This window comes from Larimichthys crocea, chromosome XVII, assembly GCF_000972845.2.
Source record: "Larimichthys crocea isolate SSNF chromosome XVII, L_crocea_2.0, whole genome shotgun sequence".
In the NCBI taxonomy this organism is placed as follows: Eukaryota; Metazoa; Chordata; class Actinopteri; family Sciaenidae; genus Larimichthys; species Larimichthys crocea.
In genome coordinates, this window is record NC_040027.1 from 3,684,953 (window position 1) to 3,702,675 (window position 17,723).

The 17,723-nt window shown below is 38.3% G+C and overlaps 2 protein-coding genes across 2 annotated transcripts in view; both read left to right on the top strand.

The window, feature by feature from the left end:
* The first annotated feature begins 203 nt into the window (after positions 1–203).
* LOC104933277 (fibronectin type III domain-containing protein 7-like) lies at positions 204–10,845 on the top strand. The gene is made up of 14 exons (XM_010748684.3): positions 204–304; positions 517–532; positions 684–935; positions 1,487–1,747; positions 3,230–3,493; positions 4,313–4,564; positions 6,213–6,464; positions 6,559–6,813; positions 7,594–7,848; positions 8,080–8,334; positions 8,898–9,158; positions 9,362–9,391; positions 9,566–9,599; positions 10,461–10,845. Exons 1-13 carry the CDS (start codon positions 251–253, stop codon positions 9,595–9,597), a joined length of 2,439 nt encoding a protein of 812 aa, XP_010746986.3. The 5' UTR covers positions 204–250; the 3' UTR covers positions 9,598–9,599; positions 10,461–10,845.
* A 6,582-nt stretch (positions 10,846–17,427) lies between these two features.
* fndc7b (fibronectin type III domain containing 7b) overlaps positions 17,428–17,723 on the top strand; it is a 35,399-nt gene continuing 35,103 nt past the window's right edge. Inside the window, exon 1 of the mRNA XM_010748680.3 lies at positions 17,428–17,635. Coding sequence (XP_010746982.3) covers positions 17,428–17,635 — 208 coding nt within the window. The remainder of the gene's footprint in view (positions 17,636–17,723) is intronic.

The following is a 17,723-nucleotide window of genomic DNA, read 5'->3' on the forward strand; positions in this document are numbered from 1 at the left end:
TTTTGTTGTCTGGACTATATCCTTGAATATAGAATATCTTGCCTACAGCTACAAAGGTGTCTCAATCTCATGCTATCCAACCTGCACTTGCCTCAAGCTGATTCACTGCGACTGGACATCTGCCTCCAGTGGGAGGAGCCAGATTCAGGTATTTCAACCAGCATAGACCACCAGGTATGTAAAGAAAACAAAAAAGAGTGAAGAGAGTCAGAAACAGTGAAAGGAGTGTTTTAAGAGAAGGACGCCAAGAATGGGGACTATGAAGTGGCTGGTGATCTTTGTCTTGATGGGCATAAGCTCACAGGTACAGTAACAGATTAATATTATTTATATATATTATAATAGATAGTCTCTTTGAAATTCAAGCACAAGCATTTTGTTGAGAGAAGGGAAGAGCAATAGAAAATGGAACACTTAACCACCGAAAAACAAACTTTAAAAGTAGTTAATAGTTAAGAATAACTTTGATATAATTTCTTAAAACGTTGTTAATATGTTCTCTGTCTAAATTTGCAGGCTACAGCTATGACAGGTACTGTATGTTCTCTTTTACCATGTTTATATCACATCATTGATAAGAATGAAGGGGCACAATATCTTGACTATATGATAAATGTATGTGTAAAATAATGCATGTCTCAGAGTGATCAACATCCGCTTCTTTCATCTCTCTCACCATCAAGCAACCGTGTTCGCATCAACATCTAATATGGTGTTTTTCCAATGGACCGGGGTCACTGGAGCCACCTCATACGAGGTCACTGTCACACTCAAAAGCTCACCAAGCAACCGCATTGCTTTTGCCACATACAGTCAATACACAGTGATGGGATCTATCAGTTCATTGTCCCCAGGGATCTTGTATGAATTCACAGTTAATGCTCTGGGTGATTCCGGAAATGTTCTGAGCACAGCATCTTTTGACTCAGCCACAGGTAAGGTGAACTTCTGTCCATAACTGTGCTGTTTAAGCAGTAAATAACACAATATTATTTAATGCTTCATTGTTGTTTAATTTTACATTTTAAGAACAACTGTGTTTTACTAGGTATTCTGATGTATGTGTTTAATCTGAAAATACTTCTGAAAAGTATTTTTTTCTGAAAAGGCTGTGAAATCTGTACAGTACAGTTTCATGTTACAATGTTACAATTTTACTTTGATGATGCACAGTTGCTATTGTACACTTAGGACCATTGATGTGCCCCTTAATTGTGATAGGAATATCTTCAGCAGACACTTTTATATTGTTACACTCAGTGTGTGGTTTTCTTAAGCTTTCACAGGGAGTATAATGTTTTTATATCTTACTTCATCCTTTAAATGGGATGGGATGCAATGAGAAAAGTGTCTTTCAAAGCCAGCTAATGCTGAGAAGGTGGAGGCCATCTCTCACATCTCACTACCATAAATTTCATGGATAACATTTTACAATATATGTTCTTTACTTGCTATCTCTGATCTCAAATGATTCTGACTCTTTTAGCCCCTAACACGATGGATCCCATTCAGGATGTGAAGGCAATGGATAGCAAAACTTTGATGGCGAGTTTCAGCTTGCAGGCCGACGCAACTAGTTACATCATACGAATCCAGAATGCCAATGGCTTCTACAGAGAAGACACAGTGTCTATGTCACCTGCTGAGATTAGGTCACTCACGCCATACACTGAGTACACACTCAGCGTTATTGCTGTGAACAGTGCAGGCCGCAGCCAGCCGTCATCTCCTGTGACAGCAAAGACAGGTACTGTTGTCTTATATTATCTTTGTGTGCAGTATGTTAGATTCTCATGTTTCCATGTCCACAGTTGGAATTCAATCTGGAAAAAAATTACACCCACAGGCTGGTTTATGTATAGAGAAGAAACAAAGTACTTTACTCACCAACAACCTGAGCTTTAGAAGTTACTTGATCTGCCTCAGTCTTACCCAATAGATACCTCAAGGCCCCTTGGGGGCTTCCTAGTTCGATGGTAACTATACCTGACATCTCTATGTTAAACACAATAAGTTAGTCTTATCTTGAGAACATAGCTGTATCGACTCACCTTCACTCCCACCCTCCCAGGGAAAATGATCTGATCCAAACGAATTACACATTTTTTTTTACATTTTCTTTGGTTAACTGGTCATCAAAAAATAACATAAATATTGATTTTCATACAGTAGATAACTAATGTGAAGCAGGGGACTCTAGGTCAAATTCTGAAATAACTGGTGCCATCTGTGATTACTGAAAACAACTGTACTTGAGTCACAAAAATCATTTTCCAGATAAGTTGGCGACAAAATCAGCTGGGATAGGCTGCCAGCCCCACCGTGACTCTGATGAGGATAACCTATATTGGTGTTGTCTGAAGTTATATACAGCAATATTAGGTCATAGGCTCAATTGTTGAGTGTCTATAAGATCAAGTAAAATAATTATGACACAGGCACACAGGAAATGAACAAGACTAAGCCATAGCCACCTTTGACCATGAACGAACAAGGAGAAAATTAATACTGAAATCTTTCTTAACTAATAATCGGAAATTGGATCACAGTAGTCATAGTAAGGGGTTCATTGACAAAAGTTTTTAGGGGCTTTAACTTGCATTGATTCCTGAAAGTAAAAACACTCAAGTATCAAGGTTTGACTCATGTAAATCCACAATTAATGCATGTGTGGCCATGCAGGCAAGCCTTGAATAGCCACACAGTTTTCATCATTAATTATTAGGCCTATTCTGTGAAATAATATGTAAGCATAAATGCAATCACACAAAGTAAAAGTAACCTTAGACTATAAACAGACTACAGCATGGTTATATTATCAGTGTTTTAATAGTTAGCATTCAGAGAGGTGGAAGACCTGTAGCTTGACTTGCATTTTCCTTATGAAGACTAGCCACACAGTGGCTAGTCTTCATAAGGGCCCTGCTTCCTGACTGGCCCCTTAAGAACACGAAGCCTAACTTAAAGTAAGACTTGCTCTGACGGACTTGAGACTTGGTTTGGACTTGCCCTAAACCAAGAGCTCTAAATCCACCACCACTAAAGTGACATATGTGTCTGTGTTCATTTTGTTTCATATAATTTCATAAAACGGAACTTTAGGGACTTTAACCACAACCCAATGAAGTTACATACCATGCAAGAACTATTAAAAAAAAGTATGGATTAACTGTGCTTGTAAATACTGGTATAAAACATCTTACTCGTTAAATTTTCCTTTCCTCCACAGTTTTGCCTCCTCCCGAGATCATTTCCACTTCCTCTCCCAGCAATGACAGCATCATGGTATCCTGGACACCTGTTGCTCAAGCTGTCCAGTACACCATGTCCATATACAAGTTGGGCTCAAGTCACCAGATGCACTACAACACCACCAACACCAGTCTAACCGTCTCAGATCTGGATGCTGGCTCACTCTATTTCATCAAGTGTTACGGCTGGGACCCTGAGGGTCGAAAGGGAGAGAGCAGTCCGTACGTCAACCAGACAACACGTAAGAGGACGCTGAGGCATTTCTCTGTGTTCTTATACTGTGTGAAGTGCTGTGAACAAATCTTATACAACAGGAGACAGACACACACCAGCTCTTATAATTATTAGTCCCTGTGCCTTTATAATACTCAGAACAATTATACTTTAAGAAATAGAGACCCTAAATAACTAGCCCTACAAATTTTGCACAAACTCACATCTAATGAATCAGACAACTTGGAATATTGGAAGCGTTACTAGAACTTGTAAAATGTAAAGATGGAAGACATGACAGATCCCCAAAAGTGAAGCCAAAACATCTTGATCACCCTCTGGTGGCTGGCTGTAGCATAAGGTCAGCAGATAGGACATGGACCAATCTAAGGAATCAAAATACATGTTTGATGCATTTTCCCAAAAATAGTTTTAGTCATTTTAAGACATTTTAAATAGTACTTATCATGCCTATTTATGTTTAAATGTTAATTTTTCTGACAGTAATTCAATGCTATAAAAAGGGGATTACATGTCACGATTAATAGCTGAGCCCTGCTTCCGACTGAGTCAGTCGGGTTTATGGGCAGAACCCCAATACTGCAACTCCAACCCTGATCACTAGTGTGCAAACTCGCCAGTCACCAGATCAAGGTGGTTGCAGCCATATCCAAGATGTTTTGATTCAGTCAGTCAGTTGAGTCAGCCACTTTGTGAATACTCAATAGCCCCATCAAATAATTAAATAATTGGTGATTTACATTTAAAAAGTTCCCATCTTTTTGACTGTCCCAATGTGTCTTGATATGTACATCACTGGGTGTTTTGTTCTTGTGTGTTTCCACAGGACCTCCAACGCCATCTTCTGTCAGTGTCTCTGTGGTGATAACTGTCCCCGGACTCTCTGTGTCCTGGGAACCCGAGGTCAATGCATCCATCGAGTACCTTGTACAGAGTAATAATAACCTCACGTGTGCCTCCCCATCCACCTCCTGCATCCTGTCACCAGTGGCCTGTGGACACGTGTACACCATCCAGGTCACCGCTTGGAACGAGGCTGGGCCCAGCTACCCATCCAGCCCTGTGGTGTTCATCACCTGTGAGTGGTAGAGACTGGATGGGGAATCAAATCCACGCATTTATTAACAGCCAATACTGTTTTTTAACCCTGTGATACTGATTTTGAATTTAATACTGCACAGATATCAGTGGGATCAATTTAGTTTAGAAATGTTAGACACAGAACTATGGTAAATGGTAAATGGACTGTACTTATATAGTGCCTTTCTAGTTTTCCGACCACTCAAAGCACTTTTACACTACATATCTCATTCAGCATTTGCACACATTGAGGGACACTGATGGAATTGGCTGCCATGAAAGGTGCCAACTGCTCATCAGTTTTAGGAACTAACCATTCACACGCATTCACACACCGATGGCGCAGCCTTTGGGAGCATTTTGGGGTTCAGTATCTTGCCCAAGGACACTTCGAGATGTAGACTGGATTAGTGGACAGCCCGCTCTACCTCCTGAGCCACAGACGCCTGTATATAGTTTGCTTATAGATGGTGACTGTTTCTACTAAGGTAACTAAATAGGACCTTATGAACAATAAATGAACAAACCTGTGCCGCCCTCGAACAAAACCTTTTGGAAGATTTACTATTTTTGCATTAGAATGATGATGTAATTGATTTATCAGGTATTTTATTTACTGGATTTGTCACAGACTAAGAGGCAGCACCAATGAAATGTAGATTATGTAAGAACAAAAAAGTAAATGTACAGAAGCTTACGGTTAGTCCGGCAGGCTCAGGTCAAAACCAGGAAAGGCAATCCAAACAAGCAAACAAATCCATAAAGAAGTAGGTAATATCCAAGTTCAAAAGACAGGCAAGGTTCAGGACCAAAGGGCAAAACACCCCCCCAAAAAACACCAGGGAACAAAACATGGAATAGCTAAAACACTTGAACAACGTATGAAGACAAACTGACACTGAGACTAAATACACCAGTGAGGGTTGGATGACTGAACAGAGGTGAAAACTAATCAGGGTGGAACAGATGATCAAAAGTGGTAAATACAAAAGGCAGGAAGAAAAGTCACAGATACAAGGAGAGGGCGGTATTACAAAATAAAACACTAAACATGAAGCCATTACCATTAGTTTTTTTCTCTGTAAATTATTACCAGATATTTTATTATATCACAACATACAATATATTACTGTTGGAAAATTACATTTATCATTTAATTGTAAAAACAATATGTATACCTCAACAACAGTTATTTCGTTTTATGCTAAGTTTTGCTGTGTTGTACAGCTTAATTTAGTGTGAGACAATAACTATGCTACTGTTAATCCACACCACAAAAGTTAAAGGTGCATTGTGGCTTTTTTGACCACCAGTAGTGCTATGGAGCAATGTTTTGACCAGTCGATTAACTGGTTTAGTTAAACACAATTTCAAGTATTTGAATGTCAGATATTAAATCTCTAGTATATCACCAGACACATACATTAGATCTAAACTGTAAACTTAAGATGTGCATCATATTGCTGCATTTTTGTTTGTTTCTGAGACAGCTACCAATTTATTTTAATCACATTGTGATTACTCGAGAGAAAAAGCATATTACACTTCCACATCAGTCGTAGTTAAAGATCCAAAATGACACCGTATGTCTGAAAGTACAGTCGGTAAATGAGTGTGAGTAACCCTCCACTGTCCTGTCGTTTTAGACCCCTGCCCACCAGAGTCTTTGGCTCTTGTGGAGTCAGAAGATAACTGCACGCTGACATGGGACACAATGCCTTATGCTGAAAGCTATGAAGCCTTCATCAAGCGTAGTGACAGCAGCGAGATACTCTGCAACACAACCGGCAGCAGCTGTACCTTCCAGTGCCTGTGTGGCTACACTTTCCTGATGTCTGTGTTCGCGGTCAACCAGGCTGGCAGAAGTCCTCAAGGACCAGTTCTCAATCATACCAACTGTAAGTAGCAGCTGAGGTGACATGTTTTAAGATTTTGAGTATAATCACTATAATGTTTATATCCGTATACCTTTGAATCACCCGTGTCGTTCAGTACCTTGTTGTCCGGAGGGTGTATCTGTCAAAAGCGTGGGCACTGACACTTTGGAGATCATGTGGACGGCCTCACGGGGGGCAGAGCTGTACGAGACTCGGGCTGTGGACAGTTCAGAGGTCATCCTGTGTAACGACACAGCACCGGTGTGCGCCCTCTCTGACCTCACCTGCGACAGTCCCTACAGCGTGATCGTGGCACCATGCAATGACAGGGGCTGCAACCGTACTTGCCAAGCACACACCAAAGACACAGGTGAAAAACCTCTTTCAACTGAAAATCCATATAGCATTCAATACATATTACATTTAAGTTCAATATGGATGTAGAAAAACCTTTTTGTTTCATCTTTACTAGCTAAAAATGTGTAGTTTGTAAAAAAAAAAAAAAAATACTTCTACTATTACTTCTATGAGGCAAAAATCTGGGGTCATCACCTTTTGCATGCAACTACAATAAAAGGTAATTGATACGTGAGAATGAGAAAGTAAAGAAAGGTGCATTTCTGCTAATCTCTAAAAACAGATATCTGCATTTATCTGCAGATAAAAACCCAAATAAAAAGCTAAATCATTATCAGATGACAGTGGGTTCCAAGATTGCATTTCTGCTAATGTGTTACACCTCTTTTGGTCTCCACAAGGACTGTGGCGACTCAAACGAGATTGGTTAGTACTACTAGGACTGCAAACTGAAACTAGACTGCTTCTGGTGCCAAAATGTTGGGGCCTTGCCTACAGATTCATATGCAAATATCTAGATATACACTTAATTTGCTAGGTACACCTGTGAACTTTAATACACTGTAGGCGTGCCATGAATTCTAATTTTTAATTTGTAAATCCTCATCAGAAAGGTGAAAATTCTAGTCGGGATTATTACTGATAACATGACCAGTGAGTGTGTAAAGACCCTGGAAAATAAACAGATATAGTTGTATACTTGTATATATAGTACCTCCTTAAATTACCAACATATTAGCTTTGAATAATGTAAACTTCACTTTTAATTCCTTCTTTCATTCGTCCTCATCAGCTCCTTGCCAGCCAATGGATCTGATGCTGAATCAGAAAAACGTCACCTGTGTCACTGTCAGCTGGACAGCAAGCAACAGGGCTGCTACTTATAATGTGAGGGCGTCAGGACCTGACGGCACACGTACTTGCACCACCAGTGGAAACAGCTGTGACATCACTAACCTTCCCTGTGGCTCAACCTATGAAGTCACCGCACTTGCAGAAAGTGCAGCCGGTTTGAGTTTACCCAGCTTCTCTCAATCGCTGGAAACAGGTGAGTAGTCTAAGGTTTGTGCAAATGGGTGACATAGAAAGGAGAAAAAACCTAAGTCTATATACGTATATTGCTATGATTCCCCGTTTCTTGTCAACAGTTTTCTCATTTTTCATCAAAGGCAAATGAAGACTGAAGGTTTTTTGTGATTTTTGTGACATAAACAGAAACAGATGCAGATACAGATATTAGTTTTCTGTTAGATTCCACAGATACCATCTTCTTTTACAGTGCCCTGTTGCCCGGTGAATCTAACAGTGGAACAGGTGACTCAGGCGATAACCAACGTCTCATGGTCTCATGCCAAAGGGGCACATTCGTTTATCACCTCTCTGACATCAATTCATGGTCACGCCCGCTGCCACACCCAAGACTACCACTGCCTCATGGGATGCATCACCTGTGGGACCAACTACACTGTTACCATGAAGGCCTTGAGCCAGAGTGGGCGCTCGTCCAACTGCACCTATCACGGCTTTTCATCTAGTGAGTGATGATGTTTCCTGGAGAAAGAAACTTAAATTTTATATGCTGTTCCAGAGACTAATTTTAGCAGCAATTATTTACATATTAGTAATTTAAGAGCTTCCCATTAAGTGAGATTTTTAAAACTAACTATAAGTCCCATATCAAACCAACAAATTAGTCATATCAGACTACAACTTTTATGGAAGTATTAGAATTACACCAATAAAGTGGTCATGATATATTAGCTTTTCACAGATAGATCAAAAAGTTACAGTGAAGAAATTAAAGATTTGTTTGAGTTACCATAAGATAATACTAAATTCTAAAACTGTGTAACAGTAGTACAAGTGGATATGACTTAGCTTGCTAATATTAGATAACATTAGCCATTGAAATTCTACAGCAGCAAAACTATATTAAATTAAAATGAATGTTTGTGACACAAAATTAAAATTAAATTAAACTATATCAAAAAAGAGACTCGCTCTTACTTTATCACTTAAGTAAAAAATAGCAATAATAGCAATGCTGCAGTTTAAAAATATTAATTTCAGATAACTTATCATATTTTTTTTTTGCAGGTGCCTGCTGTCCGTCAGGTGTCAGGCTCTACAGTAGGGAAAATAACACTATGCGGGTGTACTGGCGCAGCGGTAGCAGCAGCCACACCTACATCGCAGAGATGGTGGGCACCAACAACAACTACAACTGTACTGCATCTCCTGGAGAGAACAGCTGTGATATTGAAAACGTCCAGTGTGGGGAGAGCTATAATGTGATGGTTGCACCACTCACACCCGAGGGCAGCAGAGTCAATTTCTGCTCCCAAAGACAGTACTCAGGTATGACAGCGGGATCTTTAATGTGTGGTGGTAAATGTTCCTACCTTTGTTTGTAATTAATAGTAAAACACTCTGAGTATACTGTTTTAAGATGAGACAAATTCAAACATTTTAAATAATCAGGAATTACAGAAAACAAACAAAAATATAATGCAGCTGAAACACAATAAATATGGATGAATTTTCTGTTTCTGTTCCCTCAGTTACCTGCTTAGGGAATAACATTGGCACAGGTGAGTCTGTTACTGTAATGAACCTTTAATTGGCAAAAAAAAAGTCTATAAAGCTATTTGAAATAAAAATCAGTGAAGCTACCCAACATGTTCTAGTACTTACTGGTAAAATTTAATCAAATTTGAAATGTATGATCTTTCTAATATTTCTACCTCAACCTGTTTTTTTTCCAGTGCTTTACAGAAGCAAGAGAAGTTTGGACTAGCAGTAAGTATATATTCAATAAATAAACAGTAATGTATTACATGTGGCCTGTGATAGAAGCTTTATTTATTGGCAACTGATAATCTGATTGACTGAAGAGAGTATACAGTTTGGTGTTGTCAGTGAGAATACATACTACCTTAAGGTCATGAAGTCATACTCTTATTTTATTTTCTTGTCTTATCTTAAAAAAACAGAATGATCTTTTAAAAAAATATTCCCAATATTTACATATTCACATCATATCATATAAAATAACATTAAATAAAAAAAGAGAGATTGGTCCAACATACATTCATTTCATCAGACAGTAATTCTACTGAAAGCCCCTTGGCTCAGATGAGTTTAATCATAATCTGTGCCCATGAATTTGTGTCACTGATCAGGTAGCCGTTAGCAGTAGGTCTATATGACTTTTGGCCAGAAGGTGTCTCTACACAACAAGAAACACATTGCAGACGTCTATACACTAATAACTACATAAATGTTACATCTTATGACTAACATTCAAAAGAACAATTTCAAATATTTAAATAAATCCATTAAATCCATATATAAATGATACCACCGATGGTATAACATAATGCTCTCTATAAATCCATTTGTTACACAAGTTCAGGTTTGATTTTCACAATGACACCATTTCTTCCGTCTTCTTCCATGGTTTCAATTCCAAGTCTGGGATAGAGCGTAGTCATCATGCTGCTGTATGTTGTGTCTTCATCTATTGGCCAATGAAACACAATGTAGAATTTTAAACAAACTGTTCTGCATAAAAAAAATAGTCAGTGTCCTACAATAAATATATAATCCCTGCAAACTGATTGTGATTGAATCTTTGATGTTTTGTCTTCTTCTCTACAGACACACCAAACACTTCCGTCTTATTCCGCCTCCTCCACCTGCATCACCCCTACCCCTGATGGAATGAAGCCGTGCTCATAGCTAAATAGAAGAATAACTATTAACCAAAAATAAACTATGCTATGCTATGATACGCTATACTATACTATACTATGCTATGCTATGCTAAAGATGTGTCAACCTGCCTTTGAATTATGTTCATCTATCATGGCCAAACAAAACCATCATTGTACCCTTAACAATCATGGTAAAGCACTTAAATATGATTTTAAAAAATAGGGGCAAGTGAACAACAAGAGCACATGTTATGTGTGAGGTCACAAAATCATGGATTTGGTAAATGTAAAAATGTTTCTCATGATAAAACATTTCACACAACACTTACACAAAGTAACAGAAATAAATTTGTAGTAAAAAGTTGTTAAATATAAATAATTAAATTAAATAAATTAAATAAATAAATTGGCAAAACAGCGCCCCGACCAATATTTAAATGCCCCTTTGTTGTTTAATAATTATTAATTGGAATATTGACCAAATTGAAATAAGTTTTCTAGCTCCGGCCCCAAGTAGGAAGCCTCCTAATAAGTGGCAGTCACTAATCTGTTCATGATCATCTGATCATGTGTCAGTCTGTAGCATACCATGTCTACAGCGTGCTGCCGCTTGCTCTCAGGATGTTTTTAAACTGTTTGTGTCACTGTAGTTGTGTAAACGTGATGCATGTTACAGTTAATAAAAAATTCCCAGCATTATTTCTGTGTTTTGTGGTTTGTTTTGCACATAAATGTGCTCTACAAAATAAAAGAGTAAATCCATAAAGTTATAATACTGTATGCTGTCAGTACTCATCCAAATCATGTTTATTGTCTGTTTGTGTGCTGTTCCCGACAACAAGACGTTTATGGGGTCATTACAAAGATCTCATTTGACAATAATGTTCTTTCTTTCTTTCTTTCTTTCTTTCTTTCTTTCTTTCTTTCTTTCTATCTAACTAACTAAAGAATGCTGCTTCAAAGGGAAAAATAGGTGTTTTGTGTCCAGCCAGTGTGCTCGAGCCTTTCATAACTTTTCTTTGTGCTCAGACACTTTGGTGAAACGTTTTGTCCTAGTTTCATTATTGTGGCAAGTGAGTTAAGCCTACCTGCTATAAGGAAACACTGAGGATAATTGCTGTTATAGCAGCTGCACGTGTGGACTAGGACTAGAAGATGAGCATCATTTTTAAGTCCCTGCATTGGCTACCTGTCAGCTTCAGAATCAATTTTAAGATCACTTTATTGGTTCATGAAGTTCTTAATAGTCTTCCTCCACATATTGATTAGATTTGCTTTTAACTTATAAATCCCAAAAGTCGGAACAAAACCGACAGTGAGGTCAGGTCGTACGGTCCATGTGTAAGGATATAAAGCTAAGGATATAAACAGTCCTTAAGCAGACAGATACTGTAGAAAGAAAAGTCATAAACAAAGGTGTATAAATAAATAAAATGATGTGAGGAGATTTTCTACACAGGAAAATCATTTTCTAACATGGCCCTGTGAAGTAGTTTATTTGTTTTGTTTTCAGGCTACATACAGTATTTGTCCTTTTTCACCTGCAGAAAGTTATGGGCTCCATCCATTTCCCCTAACCGCTTATCCTCATCAGGCCCATCCCAGCTAACATTAGGCAAGAGTCAGGGTACACCGTTGAGCAGTCGTCAAGGGTAAAAACTCCACATAAACTCACAAAATAAATGGCTCTAGTTGCATAGGGGGCCTCAGGAACCTTGTTGCTATGAGGTGACAATAACAACCACTGCACCACCATGTTAACTAGATTTATGTCAGTCACGTAAATTCAAGTTGTGCAATTAAATCCATTTGGTGACAACAACAACAACTAGTTGAAGGTCATCAGCATATTGGTTGAATATGGGCGGTGGCTTCCCAGTATTACCAGAGCTTGTGTGCACTTATGTGTACTGGAACACACAGGATAATATTTGAATGTTATGACAGTCCTCAGGACGAGCATTAACCATCAAAGTGACCTCAAGGTATCAAATTACACCAGAAAATGTCACTTATTTTTTTACATCTGTCGATGAAAATATCTCTAAATGTTTCAGTGCATTTTTTCTAAAGGACACCCAGGCTCCAGCTTTACAGGGCACCCATCCCAGAAGCATGTGCTGTCCAGCCTCCTTTTCACAACACAAGTTTCAGTTGGCTTAAGTCCCTTAAAAGACAAAAGGAATAGCTCTGGTATTATTCCCACTGCACTGTCAACAGGATAGGTTATCAGTAAAGACACTGCGGTTTAGTGGCTCTCTGTGGAATACATGCAACATGACTCAGCCAAATGAGACACATATATCTTGAAAATCTCCCCACCCAAATCTGAAAATCTTTTAGCAGTTTACGTAACATCAGTGGGATTGTTAATCTAATGTTTCTTGCTATGAATGCAGACACTTCACTGCATAGTTTCCTTACAAGTCAGATGCACATAGTCCATAAACATGATATCCCATAGACATGACCATCATTCTTTTTACTGTCTGAAATCACTATTTTCCCTGAAAACACATTTGTGCTCTATTTCCCTAAATCTTTTTTAACCTTCTTTTGACAAGTGATGGTATCCTGATGATTATGGAGGGTATCTGATTTGGTTTCAAAACGTCATGGTGAGTCACAGTGTTGTGCAATTTTTTTTACATATTCCTTGCGAAAATCATAATAAGAACAATCATTTTTGACATATTCCTTGTGAAAATCATAATAACAACAATCATTTTTGACATATTGCTTGTGAAAATCATAATAAGAACAATCATTTTTGAGATACTCCCTGTGGTGTAGGGTTTTAGGCAGGTCTTAGGAAAACTAAAGAGGATGGGTGGTAATGGTACCTCCCATTTTGGCCAATTTGTTTAATTTCTAAGGAGTAAATTCTGGGAACACAACTCAACAAAAACAGGCAAATATGACAGCTGATTGGCTAGTTTGATCATCCGGGTTTGAAACAGACCAACACTCCCAAATCTACTTCGGCTGTGTATCAGCTGGTTGTAGGTAGCAAAAAATGTTCTTGATCGCAGCAATCACTGGTACTGGCAATATCTGGACCTTTGCTACAGTATAATGAAATCTGCCCCTCACCTGACATCAAAACATTACAAAAGGACACGACAAAAAACTTCCCACTAATCAGCACAACATATGCCATGGAATTTTAAAATAGTGCTCAGGTACCCTGGGGACTCTTTTAACCCCAACACCCCAGAGAGAGAGGAGATTGACTGAAGAGAGTATACTTAAACAGAAACAGTTCACTTGATATCTTTGCAAAGTCACACCACATTTACCACTATCCTTTTGGTTGAACTTTACCGTAATGAGCATATTTTGTTCAGGCTACCATACTAACCAAACCAAATGAATGTGTCTCATACAGGCTCAGCCTCCAGTCAGTCCTAGCTGAGAGGCAGGACAAGATCTCTAAACACATTAATGCAATTAAACAGTTAAACAATCTCAATAAACATTCATCCCTTTGGTTTGTGTCTAATTACTTTTAACAGTATTTTCTACCCACAGTGTTTCCAAATATTAGTACAACAAAATATAAGCAATGAAGAAAACAGGATTCCATGTTTAAGAAATAAAGCCACTGCGGAAGTGTGGAAAACTGCAGTACCTTGAGTGGCCACTTGAGGCTGGCTACAAAACAAGTCAGTCTCCATAAGTCCCTATGTTATATTGTCCAACTTCACAGCAGAAATAAACATGTTTACAGCCTGGTACAAAAAACTGTTTTGGTCTCTATAGCTAATTTCCTCATTTATGATAAATGCACTGAGTATGAATTTCTATATAACTCACTTGTTCAAATATTATTAAGCTAGAGTCAATCCCAACCACAAGAGCACTTTTAGGTTCTTGAATTCATTGTGAAACTGATTGACATGGCTTACTCTATTTGTATTCTGATGATGCTGTAGGTGAGTCAGCAGAAAAAAAACCCAACCAAACCTTTTTGTCTTGATATGATTTAGGAAGCAGGTCCTGTGACGGTGCTGTGACTTCAGTTTGTGGGAAGACGCATCATAAGATGCTCAGTACCTGTGACCTGTAACAGTGCCTACTTCAATATCACAGCCACATAAAAATACAATGAAATATCAAGATGTTCACATCACCTGTCCTTATTCACCGCCCTGCAAAATTGCTCTATTGTTTATGCAGGGCAGCTAAGGTTTCCTGGAAGGTTTATGGCCCATATCCACTTTCATGTTGACTTCCTTTTCTCTAATACACGATGAGGTACGAGGAGGTGATAGCCCTTTATTCTCCTGTGATAAAAGATCCCTTTCAGCCCAGCTAGTAGCCTACATACAGGCAGCTTAGGGACTAGTCTCGGAAAAATGGAACTTAATTTTTTAGCGAAATTAATGAACAAATCCTCAAATCCACAAAAACTGTTTAAGAAACATTCTATTTAGAAAACTTGATATGTTTGGTAAGTAGTCTATTTAAGATGGAGTCCCCATTCCCAAGTTTCCATTCTTGACTTTGGTTTCAGTGGCGCTTGTCTTCTTTTCTCAGATGACCCCTCCCAAGTCTTTATCTCTTTGGTTCAGCTCATTCATTGTGTTCTCATGTATTGTTACAGGGATGAAAAACAGAGTCATGCCCATGTGTGAACTCACGACATGCCTTCAGAGTTTTTATATATGATGGGAAGGACAGAATCAAAATGTGGACCTCTGACTAGAAATACTCAGAGAGAAAGCGGTAATGAGAGGATGACATATGTAATGTCTTGACAGTTTTTATTCAGCATTCTCTTGCATACTCTTGGCGCTATGAGTGACTTGTTTCCATTTGGGTTGTATTAGTAGGTCAAAGAGGTTGAAGCTGCGATACAAAGGTTACTGCTGATTGCTGCGATAAGATTAAGTGTGGTCAGTTTGACCTGAATGACTGGAGTTTAAAGTAAATCAACTCATGTGTTTTACCCTTAAGTCCTTTGTTGCTGTCACCAGTATTACATTATTGATAAGTATAGCAAAGTGCAGCTCACAGATTGGAGGCTGAATTAATATATCACATGTTGAGTCTATTTGTTTGGATATAGGATTACTGTGACCAGTAAATGACGATAAGATTCTTCACATAAGAATACTAACAATGCTCATTATAAAGGCCATATTTTCATGTGTGTGTTGTTTTTTCTGTGGGGCTAATACATAAACGTTGGTTGAATTTAGAAATTGTAATTTAAAGAACAACAAGAGGAATAATTCAAGGTCCACTTACACAGTGAAAAAGCGAAAAGCAAGGTTAAAAGCTCAATAAAAATATTTTTGTCACATTAAATTTGTTAGTTCTGAAAGAACCCATTAAGTTTTTTTTCTTAGCTTCATGTTTAAAGGGTACACATAAATAAACATATTCAATTTTTAGCCAAAAAGTCATTCACAGACAAAAACAATTTTGTAATTCATCAGTTTATGAGGAATTAAATTTCAGTGCCAATAAAACAATGATACGTTGATAAGCTATCAAAGAGGACGCAGGGTCTCAAGGACCCCAAAGTATTACTCGTGTTATAAATGTATTCTGAAGTCTCATTAGATGTGTAATGAAACCTGTCTGAAAACAAGCAAAGACAAGATTTATATATATATATATCTATATTATATATATATTATATAGATTAATTATATATATATATGTTTATAAATTTCAGAAATACACAAAGGAGAAACACACACTGCTGCAATCTTCTACAATAAAACACTTCAAGCAGACTGATCAGGTATGAGACAAAAAGTCTTGATGGAGGTTATGCAAAATTATAGATGCCTGAGAGCCAGTGTGTGTGAGAGAAAGAGAGCGAGAGAGAGAGAGAGAGAGAGAGAGAGAGAGAGAGAGAGAGAGGGAATATTAGAGGGACATTCTTGCAGGTGGATTCATCAAACTTTCACTAATCCATCCCGCCTCCAACCCTCCCTCCTGTCTGCCTGGGGCTGTTGGAGGGACACCCTGTCCCCATTTGGGCAATACTGATTGGTTCTCATGCATGCTGGGTTGAAACTCAAAAAAATCCAGAACACCTTTTGTATTTGGCTCCCTTGTATACTAAACTAATTGTAATCCAGCACTCAATGTCAAAGATGGGATTGTTGGGAGCCATAGGCTTTTCTTTAGCATTGGTATCTCTAACTCAGGTAAATATCACATTTTATGTTAAAACCTGTAAAAGTCAGTAAAAAGTATGGATATAATTTTGTTTGAAAACCAGCCTAGCATGTAATTTATTACTATGTTTTGCTATTTATAGATACCTCACATTAATGCACAAGGTAAGTGAACCAAAACATTCACTGTTTGTTGCATTCTCTTTAAAGGAATAATAAACATTTCTTCTGTACTATTTTTTCAGTAACTCCTGTTTGCCATAAATAAATAATATAATATTTCTATCTCTTACAGATTGCAACATTCTGTCAGTAGAGGCCACGGGCCCCTCATCGCTTCTGGTGAAATGGGAAAAATTTACTGGGGCATCAAACTATTTTTTGGACCTTCGGAACAAAAATGATACACATACTGCACCGGTTGTGGTGAACCTGCCAGCGTCCACGACAGAGAAGGATGTCAAGGGTTTGACACCAGGAACTGATTATAGAGTGACTCTGAAAGTCTTTCAGTTCTATCATGTGATATGTAAGAATACATATGATGCATCCACAGGTAAAGACAATTTAAACACCATTTACTATTTACCCCACGGGGGGACAAATTGTGACATTCGTCCATATATATATATATATATATATATATATATATACAGACAGACACAAGGCAGCTGTGCAGCATCTTAAACAATGCTTTCTCCCTTGCTCTCTCTTCCCATAGTGCCCGACACCTCGCAGATCATATTTGGCCAGGCAATGTCAAGTACTTCAATCATGGTGCAATGGACTGAAGTACCCTCGGCGGACCACTATTACCTGATGGTGCGCTCTCATGACACCGGGGTGATGTTCAACAAAACCTATACCAACACGTCCGCAGTGATGACAAACCTGCAGCCCTCTACCAACTACGACTGCTATGTGTTCACAATTAACCAAGCCGGCCGCGGATCTCCAAGTAAAGTGAGGACCATCACGACCTGTGAGTGATCAGTTTCAGTCCATCTGGAGCCTACAAAACCGTTTAAGAAAGTGTGGATGACTTACAGAGTGGTCAGCTGTAGACATGC